General features: G+C 40.2%; 1 protein-coding gene across 2 annotated transcripts in view; it reads left to right on the top strand.

Annotated features, from left to right (window-relative positions):
- Positions 1–22,956, top strand: part of CACHD1 (cache domain containing 1) — a 223,768-nt gene that overhangs the window by 29,588 nt on the left and 171,224 nt on the right. Inside the window, exon 1 of one of the 2 annotated variants that reach the window (XM_054554386.1) lies at positions 5,565–6,189. The exons of the other annotated variant lie outside the window; for it this stretch is intronic. Coding sequence (XP_054410361.1) covers positions 6,154–6,189 — 36 coding nt within the window. The 5' untranslated portion in view covers positions 5,565–6,153. Of the gene's footprint in view, positions 1–5,564; positions 6,190–22,956 lie in introns of those variants that run through there. 2 annotated transcript variants of the gene reach the window in all.

Raw genomic sequence — 22,956 nt, 5'->3', positions numbered from 1 at the left:
TGTTTCACAATGGTATGTTTTTCATTTGCCAGTAGTGTTTGGCCTTGTGTCTTCAACATATGTGACTGTTGGGAATGAAGTTTTTGGTGTCGCAAAAAAAGAATGCCTTTTTATAATCTTTGAAGAAGAACCTTCCCATTTCTCACATACCTAATAAATATCTATGTTCTAAATAGTATCCTTGATTTGGCATGCAAACAAAACAAATGAAACCCAGAATAGAACTTTCATAAAATCCAGTATTTAAGTTCATACACAAATTATAAGAATTAACCTACTGCGGCTGGGCTCAGTGGCTCATGTTTGTAATCCCAGCACTTTGAGAAGTTGAGGCGGGAGGATCCCTTAAAGCCAAGAGTTTGAAACCAGTTTGGGCAACACAGCAAGACCCAGACCAGCTTGGGCAACGTAGCAAGACCTTGTCTCTTAAAAAAAAAAAAAAAAAAAAAAAAAAAAAAGGAGAGAGAGAGGCCGGACGCGGTGGCTCATGCCTGTAATCCCAGCACTTTGAGAGGCCAAAGCGGGTGGATCACCTGAGGTCAGGAGTTCGAGACCAGCTTGGCCAACGTGGTGAAACCCCATCTCTACTAAAAATACAAAAAATTAGCTGGGCGTGGTGGCAAGTGCCTATAATCCCAGCTACTTGGGAGGCTGAGGCAGGAGAATTGCTTGAATCGATGAGGCGGAGGTCGCAGTGAGCCGGGATTGCACCATTGCACTCCAGCTGGGTGACAGAGTGAGATTCGGTCTCAAAAAAAAAAAAAAAAAAAGAGACAGAGAGAAAATTAACCTATTTTAACCTATTGCTATGCAGATAATAAGAGTTTATTATAATTCTTATATAATTAAGCTACTTCTTGCAAATGAAGATTCTCTGTTCCCTCCTCGTGCATTTTAATAAATAAAGAAGAAATTAAGAGGAAAGTGCAACGAACTTACTACCATTATATTTTCTAGGAAATAAGTGAAAAGAAAAATAGTTATAGCCAGAATAATAAAGTGGTTTTGATACACTGTATTTCTTGCCTCTCTTGGAGTTCACAACCTCTCCCTCTACCAGCTCTATCTTTATTTTATGTATCATTTCTCTTGGGATAAAACCAACTTCACTCATCATGACCAGAGGCCTTCCAGTCAGATTGGCAGCTGTATTCTTGGATTTATTTTAGTCTAGGTTCACCTCTTTGAACTGATTTATGCCTTTTTGTGTTGATGCCTTCAGCAGTTAATTTCATAGTTTAACTACTTTTTCTGTAAGAAAATACTATCTGAACAGTTTCTAGAAATTACATCTTCTGGCAAAAACTGCTTCTGGTGAAATTACTTCTACTTCTGGTGTTTTTGTGCACAAAAATACCAAACCATAGTAAGTGTAATATAAACACCTTGAAATACTACCTACCAGTACCTTTCTCTCTGCAAGGTGTAGAAGGATGGCTATTCCACTTTCTTCCAAGGCTGATGAAAAAGAAATGGAAGTGACTTCCACTAGAAAATCATCAGCTCCATCTCACTTTGAATAAAACACAGTTGATCTTTTAGGGGCTTACATGTAGATTTAAGCCTGGCCTAGATGCCTCTTTGCTGGCACCTATTAAATAAACAGAGTAACTAAATGATAGGTAAAAGGTCTAGAACTCAGGTGTCATTACTGAAAAGTGTTCTCTTTTTCCCCTTCACTTTCTTCTCAGTAGAAATTCCCCAACAGCAAGTTGGATATGACAGAAGACTTAGCTTTACTTTACAAATATTTAAGGTTAATTGTTTTTGGATGTTTTCCCAGTTGTTGTTGTTGTTGTTTTTAAAGGCTAAGGAAAAGAAGCAACAGAGATTTTTCCTTGTTTTGAATAGAGAAGACAAACAACAACTTAAACAGGACAGAAAACATTGCAAGTAGGTGCCTTTCCCACAATGGAGCTGTGAACTTATCCTGTAATGTACACTTCATAGCTGTCTTATTTGAGCAAATCCTCCTGAGCCCTAAAATTGATTTGTTGTATTGCTTCCACATTTTTTGCCAACAGTTATTTAGACAGAGCTGAAACATATTAAACACTGGTTGAGTTCCCCATTGTCCTGTCTGGCACTCTGTTTCCATCCATAATATACACTGGTGTACATTAGATCACTGAGGGGCTCATTATTACTGAATTCCAGCCACGACTTCATTCCTAAAAAACACATGTGCCTGCCTGGTATTGCTTGTAGGCTTTAAGCTCTACTTTTCCCTCTCTCTGTGTGTGTATGTGTGTGTGCAAGCATGTATGTGTGTGTGTGCATGTGCATGTGTGTTGTTTTCAGATAATAGGTACAGCATAAAATCTTTTTAGATTATAATTGTTGTTTCTATTGCACATTCTGTTATGGTGGGGGAATTTCAGGTTAAAAAGGAAAATACCAACTCTGTCTAATTAATGTCAAAATTTAGGTGAAGTAGGTGAGGAGAGGTTGAAAATTTGTGGTAAGTAGAAGAGTATGAATAAAGTTAACTGCAATTAAAACCACTTAACCTGTAGTTACATTTCCCAAACCCAAGTGGCAGCCTTAAAACTGACCACTGAATTATGGAAACTGAACGGAAAAAGGGTTTGTTTCATTGCATCAAAGTATTTTTCTTTTCCCATTTTGGGTGTATTGATCTCCCTGTATTCCCTGGGGTTGCTGGAAAAACTTGGTCAAAAAAGGATAATTACTTTTTTTATTTAGTTGCATGCTCTTCAAAAGGCAACAGCAAGTATTCATTAATTTCCATCTGATAGAGCCGAACTTTTTTTTGTGGTTAAACAATTGAAACAGGAAATGACCCAAGATACAGTTTCCATGACACCCTGTCACTTGGATCCAGTTTTCCAGAAGATGAAAGACCAAAGCCGGCTTTTGATAGTGAGTAACTAATTGGACTGGCTGATAGTGGGAGTTTTTTAATGTGAAAAATAAAGGAGAAAAAACTGGAACAGCTGTGTTTTGGTACAGTTGTCTAATCCCCAGATAAAACACTCCAAGGACATTGAAATTGAATAATGCCTTTAGTTAAGGGGAAAAATCTAAACTCTGTCAAAGCAGTGGTTTACTTTAGAGAAAATACAGAATATATTTACGTGAAAAAGCCAAAAAAAAAAAAAAAAAAACCTCCAAAAATTTACAGAGCCAAGATACTAAGTGATGCCTTTTAGGAATCATCTTTGTTCATACAAAGTATGATTTCATATTTTTAAGGTGAATTCTTACATGTGAATAAAGAGAGTACTTGCTAGATTACTTTTTCAGTCAACATTTTCAAATGCTGTGTAGCATGGTGGGTAGACCTGAAGAGTTTTGTTAGAAGGATGAAAAAGTTTTGTTTAACTCATGTTAAACAATTTGAGGCATACAGTTAGAAGTGTTTTTACTGATGATCCCCCCATACATACATAAATGTAGGTTCCAATTGTTTATATTTTGTAGAGCTTCTTTAGAGAATTAAATGTGAATAAGCCAGGGGTTTGTTAGACTAATGGGTAAAACTTCCTGTATACTACTGGGGAGATCATTGTTTTGGGCTCTAATTCTAGGCCTTGCTAGCCATCAGCATAGTGACCTGTGACGCTGTTTCTCTTTTCTTTTGTAAATGAAGAGGTTGGGGATAGTTCTTATATAATAGCTTTTGTCATTCTGCCTACTTTGGAAATGTAGGACAAGCACTGACCTCTTCTAATATAAAGGTAACCCTGATGGACACAATGGAGATGCACATGAAAAGGTGAAAATATTTTTATTTTTTTGAGACAGGGTCTAACTCTGTCACCAAGGCTGGAGTACAGTGGTGCAATCATGGCTCACTGTAACCCCCACCTCCTGGACTCTAGCGATCCTCCCACCTCAGGCTCCCAAGTAGCTAGGACTACTGGCGTGTGCTACCATGCCTGGCTAATTTGTGTATTTTTTGCAGATATGGGGTTTTGCCATGTTGCCCAAGCTGATCTCAAACTCCTGAGCTCAAACCATCCCACCTGCCTTGTCTTCCCAAAGTGCTGGGATTACAGGCATAAGCCACTGCACCCAGCTGCTGAAAATGTCTTAAAAGGAGAAGACACCTATTTTACTTAAATGTGACACAACATTTAATCACTGGAACTTAATGGTATACATTAGAACTGTTTTTTGAGGAACACGGTCTTTGACTTAATGAATTTTCTAGCAAGTCTCAACCTTTCTCTTTTGGGTGTACCAGAATTCTGTTGTCAGTTTTCCATTAGTTGGATTTACCTGTTGGGTTTAATTCTTTCATTTTGTATAAAGGTACCTCTGCTTGGTTTCATTTTGCTTTCCTAAGCAAAGGAGTAGAAACAGATGTTAAGACTGAAATTCTACTATATTTAGGAAGACATAAATATATCTTCCACTATGGTAAAATGGAAAGATATACTGACCTGGGCATACTCATGGGCAATGTACCTGTTGTAAATCCCCTCCTTTGCAAATTGTACCTACTTTGAGGTGGACTGCAAGTTCTATGAGGCCTGGGACCTCCCTCCAACCCTTTTACAAAGCCCGCAGTGTAGTGCTATCTATGCCTATCTGATTGAGACACTGATCAGATGTTTGAATGGATTGTGAAGACAAGGTGCAAGGATGTACACCAGGAGCACACAGTGGCTGTTCAAGAAATGGTGATAGTTTTTGTTTATATTTTCATTTCCATGAATTGATATTTTGATAACAGCAGTCTTTGAGACCAAGACTTCCAAACTTTTTTCTGGAAAGAATTTTTTTCTTCCTCACCCAGAAGAACATTTATTTTCTGGATGCAGTTCAGATTTCTCCTAAACTGGCATCTCACTTGGTGTGAAACTAGAGGTATAGAGGTAACTTTTTATTACACCACCACCCAATTTTAAGCTCTGGATGACCGTGCAGGAACTGCTTTTGTTTTCCCAAGGCCACCATCCCCGGTGCAGATGGAAAGGAACAAGATACAGGAGGGCAGTCAAGAGCCACTGGGGAGCCCCTGTGCTCAGCCCCGGGAGCCACAGGCATTACTGTCAGGGTGGCTGTCTCCTTATTGCTCGTTTTGTAACTATGACTATGCTGCGAGGTCTGGAGGGGAGGGGAGAGGAGGGGACATTCCTCCTGCTGCACCCTTGGAGGCTGCGGGCTTTCCTGGGCCTCGGAGAGCGGCTCAGCGAAGGCCCTCAGCTCAGCAGCCTGATGAGGTGCATAAAATCGCTGTAGCCAGACGGGACCTCCCCGCCCCGGGGCCGGGCCCCGGCCCCTCCTCTGGGGCACACCCCACCCCGCCGCCCCTCCCCCTCCCTGGGCACACCCTATGCCGCCGTTCCTCCCCCTCCCTGGGCGAACCCCAACACCTCCACCCCCTCCCCCTCCCTGGGCGCACCCCATCCACGCCCGACCTTCCCCCTGGACCCCGCCGCCCCTCCCCCTCTTGGCTGCGCCCCGCCCCGCCTTCCCGGCGCCCTCCTTCCCGGGTCTGCCTTCTCCCTGACCCTCCTCCCGGCCGCCAGGACCCCGCGGCCCGCGAGGCAGCTCTTTGTTCCCCCGCCTCGCGCCTCGCCCCGCCCCGCCCCGCCCCGCCGGGTCGCCGCCTTAGTCCCCGGCCGCCCGCTCGTCTCTCCCCTCGCTGCTCTGCCCTTTGTCTTCCACGCCGACACCTCGCCTGCCCCTTCAGCTCCTCTTGCCCTGCAAACCCCGGGTCGCCACCTCCACATCCCTTCCACTTCTACCTGCCTGCCTTGGCCTGCATTTTATTTTCAACCAAGGTTGAAATGGTAGCCCCACGCAAAATCCGATGGTGTGTGGAGGCACTGCCCGGTCACTGCAGTCTGCACGCCTTCTTAAGTGTCAGATGCGAGCAAGGCCGACCAGGAACTGCCGATGGGCTTCACGTGTCAGACTGGACTGCCACCTGCCACACATTCATTGAACTTTTAATAAGCACTGCCGTTTTGCTTGGCGTTTTGCTGGGCTCCAGAAATAAAAAATTCAGAGAGGCCAAAGTTCTTCAGGGATGCAGACAGGTGATAGAACCATCATTTACTGAGCACTTGCTAAGTGCTAAATACTCTTACCTGCGTTATCTTGTGTAATCCTCACAACCACACTCAACGACGACCTATTGAATGCTCTCTAGGTGTCTGGCAGTGTTCCAAACAGTTTATGTGTATTTGTTTGATCTTCCCAACCGCCAATGAGGTAAGTACTGTTATTTTAATGCAGAGGAGAATTATGGAGGGACAGAGATTAAATGACTCAGAGCCACATGCTCATGACAGCAGAGCCAGGAGTCAAAATCAGGCAGGTTGTAGTGGGTATACTGAGAGAAAGTACGTGTTTTTTTTTTTTCCTAGTTGGAGCGAAGTGGATGTGTCAAGAAAGATTCAGAGGAAGTGACTGTTATGCTAAGTATCTGGTGTATCTTGTGTCATGGTTTTGTTCTTGCCCATTACTCACTGTGTTTAGAGAAGATGTTCAAAGAGTACCTAGAAAATTGTTTTAAATACAGTTAAAGCTGTTTGGTATTTTCACTTGCGTTTTTCTGTGTAATACATCAAATTGCCTGTTCTTTGTTCATGTAGCTCCCCCATTAGAGCATGTTTTTTGAAACAGTTAGGAACCTATAGTTGTAAAGTGATTGAAAACCTTTGGTAGATAGGAGCTGAATTTGCTTTTCAGCTCTTTTTGTTACTGTTGTTAAGTAAGGATTTCAACTTATCTATAAAACGAGATTAATAATAAACTCTACCATCTCTTGTGAGATGTGAATATTTTGAGGTCCCAAGGAAAAAGGCCTTGGAAGTTCATGACTTGTAAATTAGTATGTATTTCACACATCATGCTTTGAAGGTTGTTCTTGATGTGTTAGGATAGGACCAGGACACTGACTTTAGGATCACAGCTACCTCCCCGGAACCTCCCCTCATTTCTCCCAGCTAGAAAGGGTTCCTTTTACCCTACTTTCGTGTCTCCGTTGTACTCCTTACTGGAGTCTTGCCTTGTAGTTAGTTGTATCCACTTCTGCCTGCCCCACTATGTTATACATTCCTTGGGGCCAGGGACTGCCCTACCCATCTTTGCTTTGTCCTTGAGTTTGAGGCCACAGTTGGGACCACAGCATATGCCAATTCAGTTGAACTAGTGGGCTGCCTGGTTAACGTTGAGATGAAAGGTGATGTTTTTTACTTTCATCGATGTTGTTGTTATTTTACTTTCTGGGGTGGAAAAAGAACATCTTGCATAGGTAGATGTGGAGCATGGGCTCTAAAGCCTCCAGGGAAGAAGCAGGGGCAGGAAAATGGGAGAACTGGAGTAGGAATCCGCAGACAGCCTAGGAGATAGAGAATGTGGAAACTCAGGTTGTTTCCATGACCCAGGGAGAAGTAAGAATAAGCTTTCTGGAGCTGCGAGTGAGAATGGAAGTCCAGCTCCAGACAGAAAATAGCTTCTTTTTGATTTGTCAAAAATGTGATATTTAGCGGAAAAAAATACACCTTTAGGAGTCAGAAGACTTGAGTTCAAACCACCAGTATGTTGCCTGGGCAAATAATTTAAAGTTGGGGTCTCCATGTCCTCATCTTTAAATCTTAAAGTAGAAAAATGAATGTATCTCATCTCCTTCTGTATTAGTCCATTCTCACACTGCTGTAAAGAAATGTCGGAGACTGGGGAATGTATAAAGAAAAGTGGTTTAATTGGCTCAGGGTTTCATAGGCTGTACAGAAAACATGGCTGAGGAGGCCTCAGGAAACTTAAAACCGTGGTGGAAGGTGAGGGCAAAGCAGGCAGATCTTCACATGGCCAGAGCAGGAGGACCAGAGAGAGAAGGGGGAGGTGCTACACACTTTAAAACAACCAGATTTTGTGAGAACTCAGTCATTATCATGAGAAGAGCAAGGGAGAAATCCACCCACATGATCCAGTCACTTCCCACCAGGCCCCTCCGTCTTCCAACATTGGGGTTTACAGTTCTACATGAGATTTGGGCAGGGACACAAATCCAAACCATATCACCTTCCTGATGTGGTTTTATAGGAATTACATGAGAATGCCCGGAGAGGTATTCTTGTATTAAGTGTAACGCACTACGCAAATGCTGGTGTGAAGGTGGGTGAGAGCTTCTGGTGGAAGAAATAGCACTGGATTTAGCAGGGGCTATGAGAACATATGATCTTTTTTGTGTGTGTGATCTTGGATTAGCAAATTTATCTGTCTAAACCTCAATTTCCTCATGTGTAAAATGGGGATAATCATGCCTACCTTACATGAAATGGACCTGCCAGGCAAAGCACATATGAGTTGGGTCTGTCCTGGAAAACTTGTTTGAGTGATTGACATTAAACACCTGCTACCCTTACTTAGATATATTCCTCCCAAGTCCCTAAGTTGTTCTCTCACTAAGCCTGAGAGTGAGGGGGCTAAGTAAGATAGAGATGTACTGCATTTAGAGAACCATACTCAGTCTTCTGTTAAGACACTACCAGGTCTGACACTGGCTTACTGCCGCAGGCTGTTTATTACTCTTAAGCCCAAGACAACTTCTGCAGTCTGGGTAAGTTGCCTCCCTAGTTCATCTTTTTATCCTTGAAAAAGGCCCAGGGCTCCCAGGCATTTTCTTTTCTTTGGTGTCTCCTGCCATTCCCCACCCCCAGGGTTCTTCTCTTTCTATGATTGGCTGCTACTCCCCTCATCTTTGCTGCCCAGAAGGCAAGCACAAAGGAAAAAGGTCTTTTTTTCCTTTTAAGGCTTTTATTGCTAATTATAAGAGAAAAAGCAATAGGGCCACAGGACTGAAAATTTAATGAAGTTCATACTCTCTTTTTTTCTCTGTTACCTTGTTCCTAACTATGAGTATGGATGAAAAATGCTCTCTGCTTTTATTTCTGAGGGTTGGGGCTGCTCATCTCTTTGAACTGTCATTAGCAAAAGGCTCTATAACTCCCTCTACCTTGGCACCTTTCATGCCTGTGTTATCCGCCCCTTGTAGCAAGTGTGGAGTTTTCATTTTTTAGAGATCTCCAGACTTGGTAATAACAAGTTCACTGGGCCTCAGCTCTGCCCAGGAGGGACTAATTGCAAAGTAAATCCCAGGCCATAAAAAGGAATTGATGAAAAAGCACCATCTTTAATCCTTTCTTTGGCTTCAGCCACTTGTTATTAAAAAGGTGTATTTGAATCAACTAAAGATGAACAGCTTTAGTTCATTTGTCTTTCTTGGCTTAAAAAAAAATGGTAGGAAGGAAAAGGATCTTAGGGTAAAACACTCAAGTTATTCAGTAATTTTATAAGTCTTTATTTTTCTTTGACCGTGAAATCAGCCCTAGGGTGCTTTTTAAAGTAGGGAAGTTTTGTTAAATCTCCAAGGATAGAAGGAAAACACTACAACATTATATATAAATGCAAAATTAAGACTGTGAGGTAGATTTTATGATATTTTTTTCAAAACCTAATCTAGATACCTATTTTAATATTGTGACATTTGCATCCCTTCTCAGTTTATTAACAATAGGAGAGATTTATTTAAGACATAGCAGAGACAATGATTCTCAAACGAATACTCCTAGATGTATTTTGTCTTGCACAATTACTGTTAAGATTTTTCAGTTTAGGATTTGGAAGAAATAATACCTTTCAGAAAAACATATTTTTTAAATGCTGAAAAACTGGCAACCCAGATAGAACATGCCCCACATACATACATTTCACATTTATGATAGAATAGTGAAGAGATATTACAACATTCATATAAAACCTACATTTAGGGTGACTTAGAGTGCTAGTTAAAACTGCTTAAGGAAAATTTTAATGGGAGTCAAGAACCAGGAGCCTCAGGTGAATTCTCAGTGCTGGTACGTGACCAGCTGCGTGAACCTGAGCAAATCAGTATCTTCTCTTGTCACAAAAAAGGGATGCGGAGGTAAAGTAGAGTTGCTCCAACAGCATTAAGATGAAGATTCAGTGAAGTTTTGGACACTTACTGCTGTTTCAGCTGACTTGCATCTTTGCACCCTTTCGGCTCTAAGAGCCAATGGGAGCTATAGGGGAAGGCAAGTGATCCTCTCTCCTGCCGTGGCAGCTGGGGCAGTATGTACGTTACATACACTAGGCCATTAAAGACTGTTACCTGGGACTTTGAGCATTAGGCAGCAATAGAAATGGGACAGTCAATAATTTTAAGGTTATGGAGAAAAAAAGAGAGTCCAGTGACGACGGAACAGCCAGGTATTCACAGTTGCCTTTCAGCAAGGCTGTTTAGGTGGCTTAATCTCCTGGGCGATGTTCTCAACTAACTAACCACTAAGTTTCTGCCTCTTGTTGTGTTTCTAGTGTCTTTCTAATAAATCTTTCTTTTTTCTGATTAAGTTCATTTCTGTCTTGTTATTTTGTTGTTCTGGTGGTCGTTATTCAGGTTTGCACAATTTTTAAATTGCTAAAACCAGAAATTGCCAGAGAGATTGGCTCACTGGGACAAAGATTCAGATCCATGCAGACAATGCCAAGTGCTCCTGTAAATCTCTTGCAAGATTGTGGTATGATTTAAATAAGATGTTGCATATTGGAGTGCTGTGGGTCCTTGAAAGTTCGATGCATGTATAATTGTTATTCCTGGAGGTTGTAATGAGTGGAATATTGATGGGATTAATATGGCTGTGGGTACACTGGAATTTAGAGTGTCAAAGGCCACTGGATTTGGTAATGGTTCTGGTCCTTGTAGTGGAGAATCCATTTTCCTTTTGCTGATATCTATGTAGCAGGTAAAACGCCTTTTAGATCATAGATATTTTGGACTGTGCTTATTTTTAGTGTACCTAAGATCTCTATAGGTATAGGACATTAAAGCAGATGGAGTATGGTATGTAGTAGGTTTGCAAATGAAGGAGACTAATCGTACTTCCGCTGTAGAGCAGGCACTGTAATCTGTTTTTTTCTCGTTTGATGTTACTTCTTCTTATTTTATAGATGAGGAAATCCTCATGAGAGGAAGTCTTAGTACCTTGTCAAGTATCAATTAACTATTATAAGGGAGATTGAACATTCACATCCAGGGCTTTTATATTTCAAAACCCTGGTTCTTTCCATTATAGCATGCTAGGATCATGAGAAAATAAAGAAGTGGAAGAAAGACCAGAGAAAGGAGTAGGAATTGCCTAGGAAAATAAACAACCATCAGGTTCCAGAGAGAGGTTATTAGAAATCTAGAGTTCAGACAAAGAATCATAAAATTGCAAGATTAGAATGGACCTTAGAGAAGTAGAGCTCACCACCCTCTCCAGCTCATCTCTCTCTCCAACATCTCCAAGTGGTCACCCAGCCACTTCCCGCTACAATGATGGGGAGTGTCTTACTGCAGAAGACAATCTGTTCCATCTGTGTTTAGCTCTGGCCACAAGGAAATTATTCCCTTTGAACCCCAGGATTTCCTTTGGCTCCAAGTTTACAAAGCAATAATTAGCACTTTGAGTTGGGAAAGCTAGGCAGCAAAGTGGTTATGAACCCCAGCTCTAGAATGCAATTGCCTTCCTTTGAACTTGAAATGGCCTTTCTCAGCTTATCAGCTGTGTCCTTTTCTCATCCGAACATGGTGGCCACCTCACAGTGTTGATATGAGAGTCAGATGAGATAAAGCATTTTTGGCATAGTCACTGTCATGTATAGTAAGACTTTTTAATAAGGTTTTATATATAAAGTTACTGATTGTTATTATTTTCCATAACTCTACGAGGTAGAAATTATTATTCACACTTTCTAGATCTTAGAAACTGAGGGACCTGCCTGATGGTCACAGAAAAAGCAAGCAGGGCTGGGCATGGTGGCTCAAGCCCGTAATCCCAGCGCTTTGGGAGGCCAAGGCGGGTGGATCACCTGAGGTCAGGAGTTTGATACTAGCCCAGCCAACATGGTGAAACCCTGTCTCTACAAAAAATAGAAAAATTAGCTGGTCATGGTGGTGCACACCATAGTGGAGCTGAGATCGCACCACTGCACTCCAGCCTGGGTGACACAGTGAGACTGTCAAAAACAAAACAAAACAAAACAAAAAAAACCAGAAGCCCCCTGGAGTTCAAGGGCAAATGATTCAACTTCTGCTCTTCCCCTTTTAACACTTCCTGCTGTTCCTCCTTTACTTTGAATGGAGAGAGGCTACTGCCTGCCAACTGGAGTAACTAAGACAAAATAACAGTCTGCAGGTGTGGCTAGGGACACGCACATCCCTGCCAATTTCAGGCTAAATTCAACATTTCCACTCTTCAAGTTGCTGTACCTTCCTCTTTTCTTTCTCCTAAAGAGGGATTTTCATTTGAAACTGTTATTTCCGTCATTTGTATTCTCCGCTCATCAGCACATGGATTAGTTGTAACTTCATGTAGTTGTTTTGAATAGCTGATACAAAAAGTCTTTTGGGGGAGTAGAACTTTGTTTTTCAGTATATACATGTAAGCTTGGTATGTGGTTAAGTTTTTTCTGCCACCATTTAAGTGACTTCTGGACCCTTTCATGATCAGGTAAGATATACTTTATATTAGTGAATGTTAATCTCTGACCTCTGGATATTTTTACACAAGTTCATGCCAAACAGAGGCACAAATTTCCATCCTTGTTCTATTTTTCCATTCTCCATTTCTATTGTTACATTCTGACAGCCTGCCACCGGAGTCCAAATCTTGATTCTGTTGCAAGCTGGGTTACCTTGAGTAACCCACATTAATTTCTAGCCCAAGATTATCCATCTGCAAATTTACAGCAATATTTCTATGTTCATCTGGGTCATTCTAAGTCAGGTTTTCCCAACCTTAACACAGATGACATGTGACGGTGGCAGGGGAGGGGGCTGTCCTGTGCACTTTAGGATGTTTAACAACCTCTCTGGCCTCTACCCACTAGACGCCAGCAGTAACTTCCTCCAAGCTGTGACAATCAAAAATGTCAAGTGTCCCCTGGGGGCTAACTCATCCCCGATTGAGAAATACTGTTCTAAGGTGAAACACTGTTTCATGTTGAAGGGCTGCTGTAAGCCATAGAGCTATAAGATAACTACTAGATATTTTATTAAATATCTGCTTTACGTAAAGCACTGTGCGAATGCTATGGAGAAAAGGAGGAAGTAATCATGTATAAGGGTATCCTTGCTTCCCAGCAGCTATGGTGGGGGGAAGTGATACAGGTAGAATTTGATAAATCTGTAAGATTCAGGAGGTATTTCAAACACAAGGCATTTGACATTTGAGTTGCATCTTGCCAGGAATGGTAGCCATGAAAAGGACTCAAAGGAAAGAGTGCTTGCTTTCTAGTTTTTTAATGGGCTGGCAGTCAGAAAATGGAAATGAGTGAAGTAGGCCTTGAATGCCTGTGACACAACTGGAGATGGTAGGAGCCACCTAAGAGAAACAGTTGCTGTTCAATGGAAGCCACTTGTTGGCAGCAGGAATGTTAGTCTGGAGATGCCACATCTACTAGTTTTTCTAAAGATGTTGGAAATCCAGATTTTTATAAGATGTAAAATTTCCTGAATTTTAAACATTAGCTCAATTTAAAACAACAACATGTGTGAGTCAAACAAAACGCCTGTGCAGGTTAAATTAGGTCGCCAGTTTGCAGTTTCTGTTCCAGATAATCTTTTTAGGAGGGATTCTCTAATCCTGTCTCTTAAAAAACAATTGGAGGAAAAGTTAAATTGATATGTTCCTTCATACTTTATACAATTCATTTCCATCCATGTTTTACTTTCTCTGTTTGAACCTTAGCTATCAAGATAAAGTTTAGATCTGAAGTGTTGCTCTAAATAAAATAACATTTTGGAAACTGTGAACATCCCTCAGTTAAGAATTCTCCAGGGTCTTCAGCTAAAAGTGAAACCTGGAATGGTTGCCAGCGAATGCTTTTTGTGGCCTTGGAAATTCAGAGTGATTTATCACTTGTTGGTAATAACTGGAGGCCTCTATATACAAGAAGGGAGTTAAAGGTAAAGAGGCCAAAAATAACAAGTCTAACCATATGGCTTTTTTCAAGAGGTGTCCATATGGCTATCTAGTTAAAAAGGACTCTTGCCAGCTTGACTGTGAGTTTTCTTTTTTGTAGCTTGATATAAACGTCTTTTAGCTTTAACATTGTAGGAAGGAATTCCTAGGTTTCACTTCTAGGTTTTGAAAAACTGAACTGGGCAGTGGGGGAGGAATGTAGTTGTAGGCAGCTGAGCTAGATGCATAGTTGACCATAGGATCATTGGTATTTACCACAGCAGCAAAGCTATGTGATAACTCCTATTTATATTCTTTTTAGTCTCCAGCAGTAGTTCAGCTTTTTATGATGGTGTCAGAGTTCCAAGTCTGACAGTCTAGCTCAGTGTGCCTTCTTGTTCTCAAGAATGGAACATGCAATACTTTGTCAAATGCGTTGGTGAAATCAAGATATGTATTTATTCATATAATTTCTACCTGTATATTAAATTAAGTGGCATAATTTGGCCTGATTTGTTCTTACAGAATCCAAATTTGTTCTTAGTAATTACAATTAAATAACCTATTCTATAATATGCTGAGAAAGAAGCAAAGTTGACTAGTTCCTAGGTTCTGGAGCTCATATTTGCCTGCTTGGTCATAATGGAGACATCTTGACTGTGTAATCTCTAAATCTCTTCATGGTATGCTGCCATCCATTCGATTTTGGTCATATTACATACAGTATTGGATGATTTAGGAGGAAAATACACACAGAGAAATAAATGTATATGCTTATGGCATAGAAAAGTGAAAATTTTGGATCTAGATTAATCCGAATGGTATTAATTCTTAGATTTTCCTTCCAGCAAATCCCAAATCCCCATTAATGGTAACTATTTAACAATTTCTACTAATTTTAATTGAACCTGATACTTACAAAAAATAATTGCTTTGGAGTGTCCTTTGGAAAATAGAATTGGGGAGCTATGGAAGTTATGTTCAGGTTGTGACAAAAACAGACAAGAAATAATACAAACCCTACTACTTTGTGCAAGAAATTGAATTTAAATTACCCTAAGAGCCTCCTCAACCCAGATGTGTTTCCAGTATGATTGGTGTGACATTTGTTCAGGTTCTTTAGAATATAAGCATATGCAATTAATAATGAAAATGAATTCCTATCCTTGCAAATTCAAAATATCTCAAAGCATTTTTTCCCTTCTTAAATCATTTTGACTATTAGTATTTGTGTTGATATGGCTTCCTCACATGAGAAATGCTATTATGCAACAGCTGTAGTTGTGCTGCCTGAATGCATGCCAGTTCTGTTCAGATTGAGCCACAGGGACTGCTTGTTAGCTCCCTAGCTGGTTGGGAGAGAGGGTAATGTAAAATTAATGTATGAAGAAAGGCCTGTTATCTGACACTATTTGGGGATGCAGGTGGTCTGAAGTGGTGTGCAGAAATTAAACTCACATGCTAATCTTTCTATGATTATAGAAAGGTGGCTGGGATTCATGGTTTCAACTCTTGGTATTAATTTTAAAAATTGGGAAGGGCATTGACTTGACTCCTTCTTTTGCCTAGCTCTACTTCCTAAACTTGAAGCATGTATAAAACTTGAGATTATCAGATACTTTCATTTTTGGAATTCAGGGCATGCTTCATAGTTTGGAAAGGAAGTGGTAGAAGAGATTGTTAATAGGATTTTTATATATAGGTTGCAAATATCTGAAAAAAATACTTGTTTATTCAAGTAGTCTTTTTCTTGATAAGTAGCACGTAAACTAGACCAACATGGAACATTTTCAAATTAGTTTTAAGTTAAGGACAAAGTAACGTGGGTTCTTCTTCAGCAATGCAGTCCCAATTCTAAATATACCTGTCTGTTTAACATTTTCTTTTTTTTTCCTGGTGATTCTGCAATCCGTTATTGCTATCTCTCCATTCTCATTTTAGCCAAAGCAAGCAATTTCAGCATTTAATGTTAACATTGCATCCTATGATGTTTAGTACATAACTTGCAGTAGCATTTCTCATGTGGTTCTAGAACAGCTGTTTTGCTGATCTGCCTCATCTCTAGACTTGGAACCTGTCTTACTGCGTAACGGACCAGCTTACAGTGTTCATAAACAAAACACCCAGCATAGTGCCTGACACATGCTAGGTGCTTAGTAAATGTTTACTCATTTATGAGATTCTGTCAGTGAGGCTGTCACATTGGAAAGAAGGAATGACCAAATAATGAGCCAGACTTGATTATGCATTTTCATGAATATTATCTCATTTAAATCTTTAAAACAGTCTTGCACAATAGGCATCATTATCTCTTGGTTTAGCTTATTACTCACACATTGACCTCAGAGCTGGTTAGGGGGAAGAGTCTGAATCTGAACCCAGGTTTTTATCCTCTTATTATTGTTCTTTCTACTATACCATAAAGCATATTCTATAATATAGAAACATTTCTAGGGAAATTTTTTTCTGGAGACTTGTCTCTGAATTTACTGGAGCAATTCTTTCTTGTATTTTAAACTGTTCCTCCTAGTAAACAAAATTGCAAAACTTGTCTAGCAGAGCTGGAGTGGGAAATTTAGCATTGCAATTAACTGGAGTCAGACAGACTTGGGTTTTCATTCTGACTTCTCCACTTACTAGCAATGTGATCTTGTGCAAGTCATTTAAGCCTCAGTTTTGTCATGTAAATTGGGGATGCTATTAGTACCTATTGCATGGGCTTGTGATGACATGAAGCAGGGAAAGCACTTGTTATATGTGTGAGACATAGTAGGTACTGAATGCTAGCTGCTGTTATTGTTAGTGAATAAGTGACATCTCATTTATTCAACAAATATTATTAATTACATTTGATCCTAGCCAAAAGGCCAAGAAGTGATCTGCAAATATATTTTCAGTGTATGCTATGTGCTTTTAGTTCTACTAATTCATCAGTGATCAAAACAGACAAAAATCCATTTCTGCATGGAGGTTGCATTCCAATTGCATTCCATTGGGGAGAGCTAGACAATAGACATCATGAATACTGGGAAATAAATGATATCATATGTTGGCGAATGGCTAGTACTATTCAATAAAAAAGAAATAAAGGAGAATCAAGTGAGTGTGGGACGGGGGAGAGTTGGCAGGGAGCTGTGGGGTTGCAATGAAATAAAGTAGTCACTGGAGGCCTCACTGAGAAAATGATACTTGAGCAAGAACTCAAGGGGAGACAAAGAATTATGCTGTGTGGATTCTCTGGGCAGAGCTTGGCCCGGTGGGATGAATAGCAAGGAGGCTGGTGGGGTAGGAAGACAGTAAGAGCATCACTACGGCTTTAAAGGCCATTGTAAGGGTAAGGGGAACCTATGGGGAATCTTGAGCTGAGGAATGACATGATTGACTTTAGATTAAAATTGCGATCATCATCACCATGAGCTTCTCTTCAGGAGGAGGGACCTGGACAGTGTAGCACCTTTACCCGATTACTCTTCTTTCTCCTATTAGCTTAACCTTTTACACTTGAAAAGTATATTCCACCGCCCCAGGGTAGCTGCCCTGCCTACTCTATGTCATTGATTGAACTTGGCGGTCCTGTGGCTGTAATGGTTGTATTCCTTGGGAAACAAAGGAAATGATTAGATCTTAAGAGGGAAGGAAAGTAGAATCCTGTGGTAGCACAGCTTGTGATCCTCTTTGAACATGACTTGATCTCTTCCAGGCTTCCCTTACTGAACCAGGAAACCTTTGTAGAGGATCCTGGGCGGTGTTGGTTTGGTTTAGTAGTTTCTAAATGTTTGTATCTCCTTACAGTGAGAGAGATCCATTATGGAGCAAGGGGAAGAGCTTAAGTGTAGTAATTTGTCAGCTCATGACCTGTGCTTAACTTTGTTCCTCTAAGATAATAGCAGCGGACATACTCTCAGCACACATGGGGATGGAAAACATTTCTGTGCTACTTCTCCAGTGAAAAGCAATGACTTTTTTTTTTTTTACTTTAAGTTCTGGGATACATGTGCAGAATGTACAGGTTCATTACATAGGTATACATGTGCAATGGTGGTTTGCTGCACCTATCAACCCATCATCTAGATTTTAAGCCCTGGCTTTCAACATTCAAGATGGTCTTCCATTATCTCATTTATGTCCTATTATTCTCAATCAAGTTAATTGGAAATCTGTTTATTTAGTGCATGTGCAGGAATATGGCAATATCAGGGAATGGTAGAGAAAATGGGAGCAGGTCTAAGATGCAAAATTTAACTCAGAATCACATGGATTGGTGGAGTCAGAGGATCAAGGTCCATGCCCAGCTCTGTCAAAGTAGTTGTGTGATTGTGCCATGTCTAAGCTGGAGTTTCTTTGTGCCTCCTGGGATAGGAACAAAGTAAGGTATATAGATGGCTAGTTTTGTGACTCCAAGTGATGGGAATCACTTTTCTGGTGAAGTTATTGTTTGAGAAGAGAAAGAGGATGGGACAGTCCTTGTTTAGCCTTTTCTGGATAACATCAACATGCCTAGTGTGGGTATTTTCCTGCTGCCTTATTCCCTGGGAGTTGGAGCCTTTGTCTTCCTGTCAGGCTATTTACAACCTATTGTGTTCTAGAACCCCATAGATAAGGGCTTAGTCACTCCTTAGCTTGTGCCTTCCAGCCCTAGTGATTCTATCAATATCTTTGTGTCCTTCACAATACCTCACATTTCCCTTCCTCATTATGTTAATTATTTGAGGTAATTTTAGAGATAGGTACCACTTAATTGAGTGAAAGCTTTACAATTGAGGGGTTACTCATTAGCAGGACCTGGGTTTTGTTTTTAATCTCATTAACCCCTTGTTACCCATTTGATAACAAAGACTTCAAGGAAGAATTTGCTCAAAAATCTCTGGGAGACAGTAATAGCTTCTTGGGCCTGATTGATAAACTTTTTGCCTCCAGCAATGGAAATGTGGGAAAATTCCAGATGCTAAATGATCTGGCTTGGACCCAGCAGGTTGAGGTAGTGGAGCCTTTTGATTGAGGCACAGCCCAGGACTGCTGCAAGGGAGAGGCACAACAGATACCATAAGGAGGTCTGATTTCTGAAAGGAGTACCATAGAAAAATTATTGATCTGTCCCAGGCCTCAGTTTTCTTGTCTCTAAAGTGAAAAGATTGACTGACTTAGTAATAGGGAACTCGTTATTTTATTCTAATAATGTAAAAAATACCTACCAAACTATCTGGTAAGTCTGAATTAACTTTTTTCCTTCCACAAAAAAAAAAAAAAGAAAAAGAAAAGCATTACCAGTGACTGCCCATTAACTACCAATCAGATCCTCTGAGCAGTTCCAGTTCACCAGAGTTAACCAGAGTTACTAAGCTGGCATAATTCCTAGCTCAAGCCAAAAAACTTGATGTTTTAGTTAGTCTTATGACGAGCACATTTTGAGTTTTTTTCTTTTAAAAAATAAAATATTGCAAACAGCTCTCAGTCATTACCACCTGTTGTAAGCTGATCTAAGCCAGTTTGGTTATACACAACTCCTAGGTGCTTTTTTCTGGTGGATTTTGATAGCTGCCAAATTATTTGAGGTGAGAGGTTTTGCTACTTTCCCACAACCTTGCCACCTAGTTGTAGCTAATGCAACTCTGAGACATTCTGCTGCACCTACAGATGTTGATTAACAGCCATATATCAGCCAGTAGGCACAAAATATTTCTGCAACATTACTTTCTATACTTGATAAAGTCCCAGCTGTCTTCTTTTAGTTGTTCTGCTCACCACTTTGCGTGAAAGCTGTACTTGTAGACATTACAACATTCCAGAGGAGAGTTCTGTTATCTTTAATAGTCAGCATCAAGCAACTGGAAGTCCTCCAACTGTGCCAGACTCATGTCCACTTAGGGGACAAGCCTATCAAGGCTACACCCTTATTCATACAAGGGTAGAGGTATTTCTAGAATATTTTGGCCAATTCTCATAATTTGAATATATGTTTAAGTTTACCAGGGATGGCCCATTTCTCACATTTATATTGCTAGCAAAGAAGCCATTCATCTCACACACCCACACAAATCCACCTCTGACATTCACTTTGCTAATTGGCAAAGGGCCTGGTGTTAATGAGCATGGATAATGGAAATATTTGCTGTGTGTCTTTCTGGAGTATGGGCTTCATGCTTAGAACACGACCTGCCTACCCCTGGAGTGCCTTCCTGAATATAATGCCAATCACATTTGAGTTGTAGTTTAACCTAATTAACTCACATGCAATATCTCATTACCTATACTGAATTATTGTTAAGTTAATTAGGCATCCTAACATTGCCTTTGGAACCCCACTGTGGAAACCACTGTTACTAATGTCACACTGTAGGAGTAGACTTTGAAATGATTTGTAAGGATTCTTTTGCTTAAAAAGCACTGATTAACTTTCACATACTCAGAACCATCTCTTGTCACTGGGTGGGAAAACATATTAGTTACCATTTACTGAGCACTTAGCATGTGTGCAGTCCTTTATGTACATTGTCTCTACTCCCCTCTAATCAACTGTGTGAAATAGAGACTTGGCTCCATTTCATAGATGAGAAAACTGAGACATGCAGCGGGAATCTTTATCAAAACCTAGGTTTATCTCTACAGGTAGGTTTATCTCTACAGGTAAGGCTTTCCTATTAGTCCTATTGCTGCATAACAACTTACCACAAACTCAGTGGCTTAAAACACCACAAATTTATTCTATCCCAGTTTCTTTAGGGTAGAACTCTGGGCTAGGTTCTCTGCTCAGGGTCTCACTGGACTGAAATCAAGATGGCAGCTGGTACTTCAGTTCCCTTGTGGGCTTGGAGTCTTCTTCCAAGCTCACTGGTTGTAGATAAGATTCATGTCCTTGCTGTCGTAGGGCAAAGGTCTCAGTTTCCCTCCTAGCTGTCATTTGGGGGTTGCACTAAGCTCATGGAGGCTATTTTGTGTCTTGCCCTGTGGCTACTATAGACGGCTCACAACATGTGTGCTGTTTGCTTGTGGGCCAGCTAGAGTATGTCTTTGATCCCCTCTGGCCCTAACCAAAGAAAACTCTGCTTTTAAAAGGTTTATGTAATCAAAGCTTAGGCCCATTGGATAATCTCTGAATTATCTGAATTAACTTTCTGAAAGTTGCCGTGCCATATAACATATATAATGTGGTCTTTTGTGACTGACTTCTTGCACTTAGTTTAATATCTTCAAGCTTTTTCCAGGCTGTGACACATATCGTTACTTGATTCCTATTCATGACAATAATATTCTATTGTATAGATATACTGTATTTTGTTTATTCTTCAGCTAATGGACATTGGATTGTTTCCACCTTTTGGTTATTATGAATAATGCTGCTATAAGTGTTTGTGTAGAAGTTTTGATACACATTTTCATTTCTCTTGGGTATATGTTTTTGAGTGGTATTGCTGGTTCATATGATAACTGTTAAATCATTTGTGTATCTTCCCTGGAAAAATGTCTGTTCAGATTCTTTTCCTATTTTTAAATTATCTTTTTATTGAGTTGTAAAGATGCTTTATATATTCTAGATACAAGTCTCATCAGATATATGATTTGCAAATATTTTCTCCCATTCTATGGGTCATCTTTTTAATTTCTTGATGGCGTCCTTTGATGCACAAAAGTTTTTAATTTCGACAAAGTTTAATTTATTTTTCCTTTGTTTCTCATGTTATTTGTGCCATGTTTAAGAATCACTGGCCAAATCCAAGGCCGTGAAGATTGTCCCTGTGATTTCTTCTAAAAATTTTATAGATTTAGTTCTTACGTTGAGATATTTGATCCATTTTGAGTTAATTTTTACATGTGTTGTAAGGGTCCAACTTTATTCTTTTACATGTGGTTATCCAATTGTGCCAGCACTATCTTTTGAGAAGACTCTTCTTTCCCCACTGAATGGTTTTGGCACCCTTCAAGACCATAGATGGCCATAGATGTATGGGTTGAAACAAGTTCTTTTCTTCTCCTCTCAACCCCTACTTTTTTTTTTTTGAGATGAAGCTCGCTGTTATCTCCCAGACTAGAGTGCAGTGGCATGATCTCGGCTCACTGCAACCTCTGCCTCCCGGGTTCAAGCAATTCTCCTGCCTCAGCCTCCCGAGTAGCTGGGATTACAGGCACATGCAACCACGACCGGCTAAATTTTGTATTTTTAGTAGAGATGGGATTTACTATGTTAGCCAGGCTTCAACTCCTGACCTCAAGTGATCCACCCGCCCGCTTCAGCCTTCCAAAGTGTTGGGATTACAGGCGTGAGCCCTGGTCGGAGCAAGTTCCTAAAGTTCTGTTATGTAAGATGTTATCAATGGGGGAAGGTGGTTGAAGGATACAAGGAAACTCACTTTATTATTTTTACAACTTGTAAGTCTGAAATTTTTTCAAAAGAAACCTAAAAAAAAAGTCCTTGAGGCACAGGCAAAATTTAGTAGATTTGGATTCATTTAATAGTTTCCTCCTAATCATGAATTTAGGAAAATCCTAATGATGAAAATCCCAGTGAGAAAAATGGCTTTCTGTATTTTATTCTGGTGTGGTATCCCTTCCAGGTGAAAGAACATTGCATCTTGGCTGCAAGAGAAAGAAAGGATCCTCAGTAATGTTTGGAATGATTTGAGTCCAGGGAAGTAGACCATACTGTGTCATAAGTGCTGGCACAGTTTTAAAACAAAAGCATAAGTAGCCATGATGGCCTTCCCTTCTGTTTACTGCTGCCTCCGTCTTCCCCAGTAGAGCAGAATTTGAACCTGACTGGGTATTTCATGATATTCTGACATTGCTATTAGTGTGACAATGGTATTGTTACTTTTATTTTACAAAGAGTCCTTGTCTTTTAGAGTTTTATGCAGACTAATTGTAGATGACACAATATGGTATCTTTCATTTTATTCAGAAATAATCTAGGTTTGGGAAAGTGGGCATATAGAGGAACAAGATTGACTATGAGTTGGAAATTACTGAAACTAGGTAATGGGTATGTGGAGGTTTATTATACTGTTTTGTCTTCTTT

This window comes from Pongo abelii, chromosome 1 (assembly GCF_028885655.2).
Source record: "Pongo abelii isolate AG06213 chromosome 1, NHGRI_mPonAbe1-v2.0_pri, whole genome shotgun sequence".
NCBI lineage: Eukaryota > Metazoa > Chordata > Mammalia > Primates > Hominidae > Pongo > Pongo abelii.
This window is presented reverse-complemented; position numbering and strand designations above follow the sequence as displayed.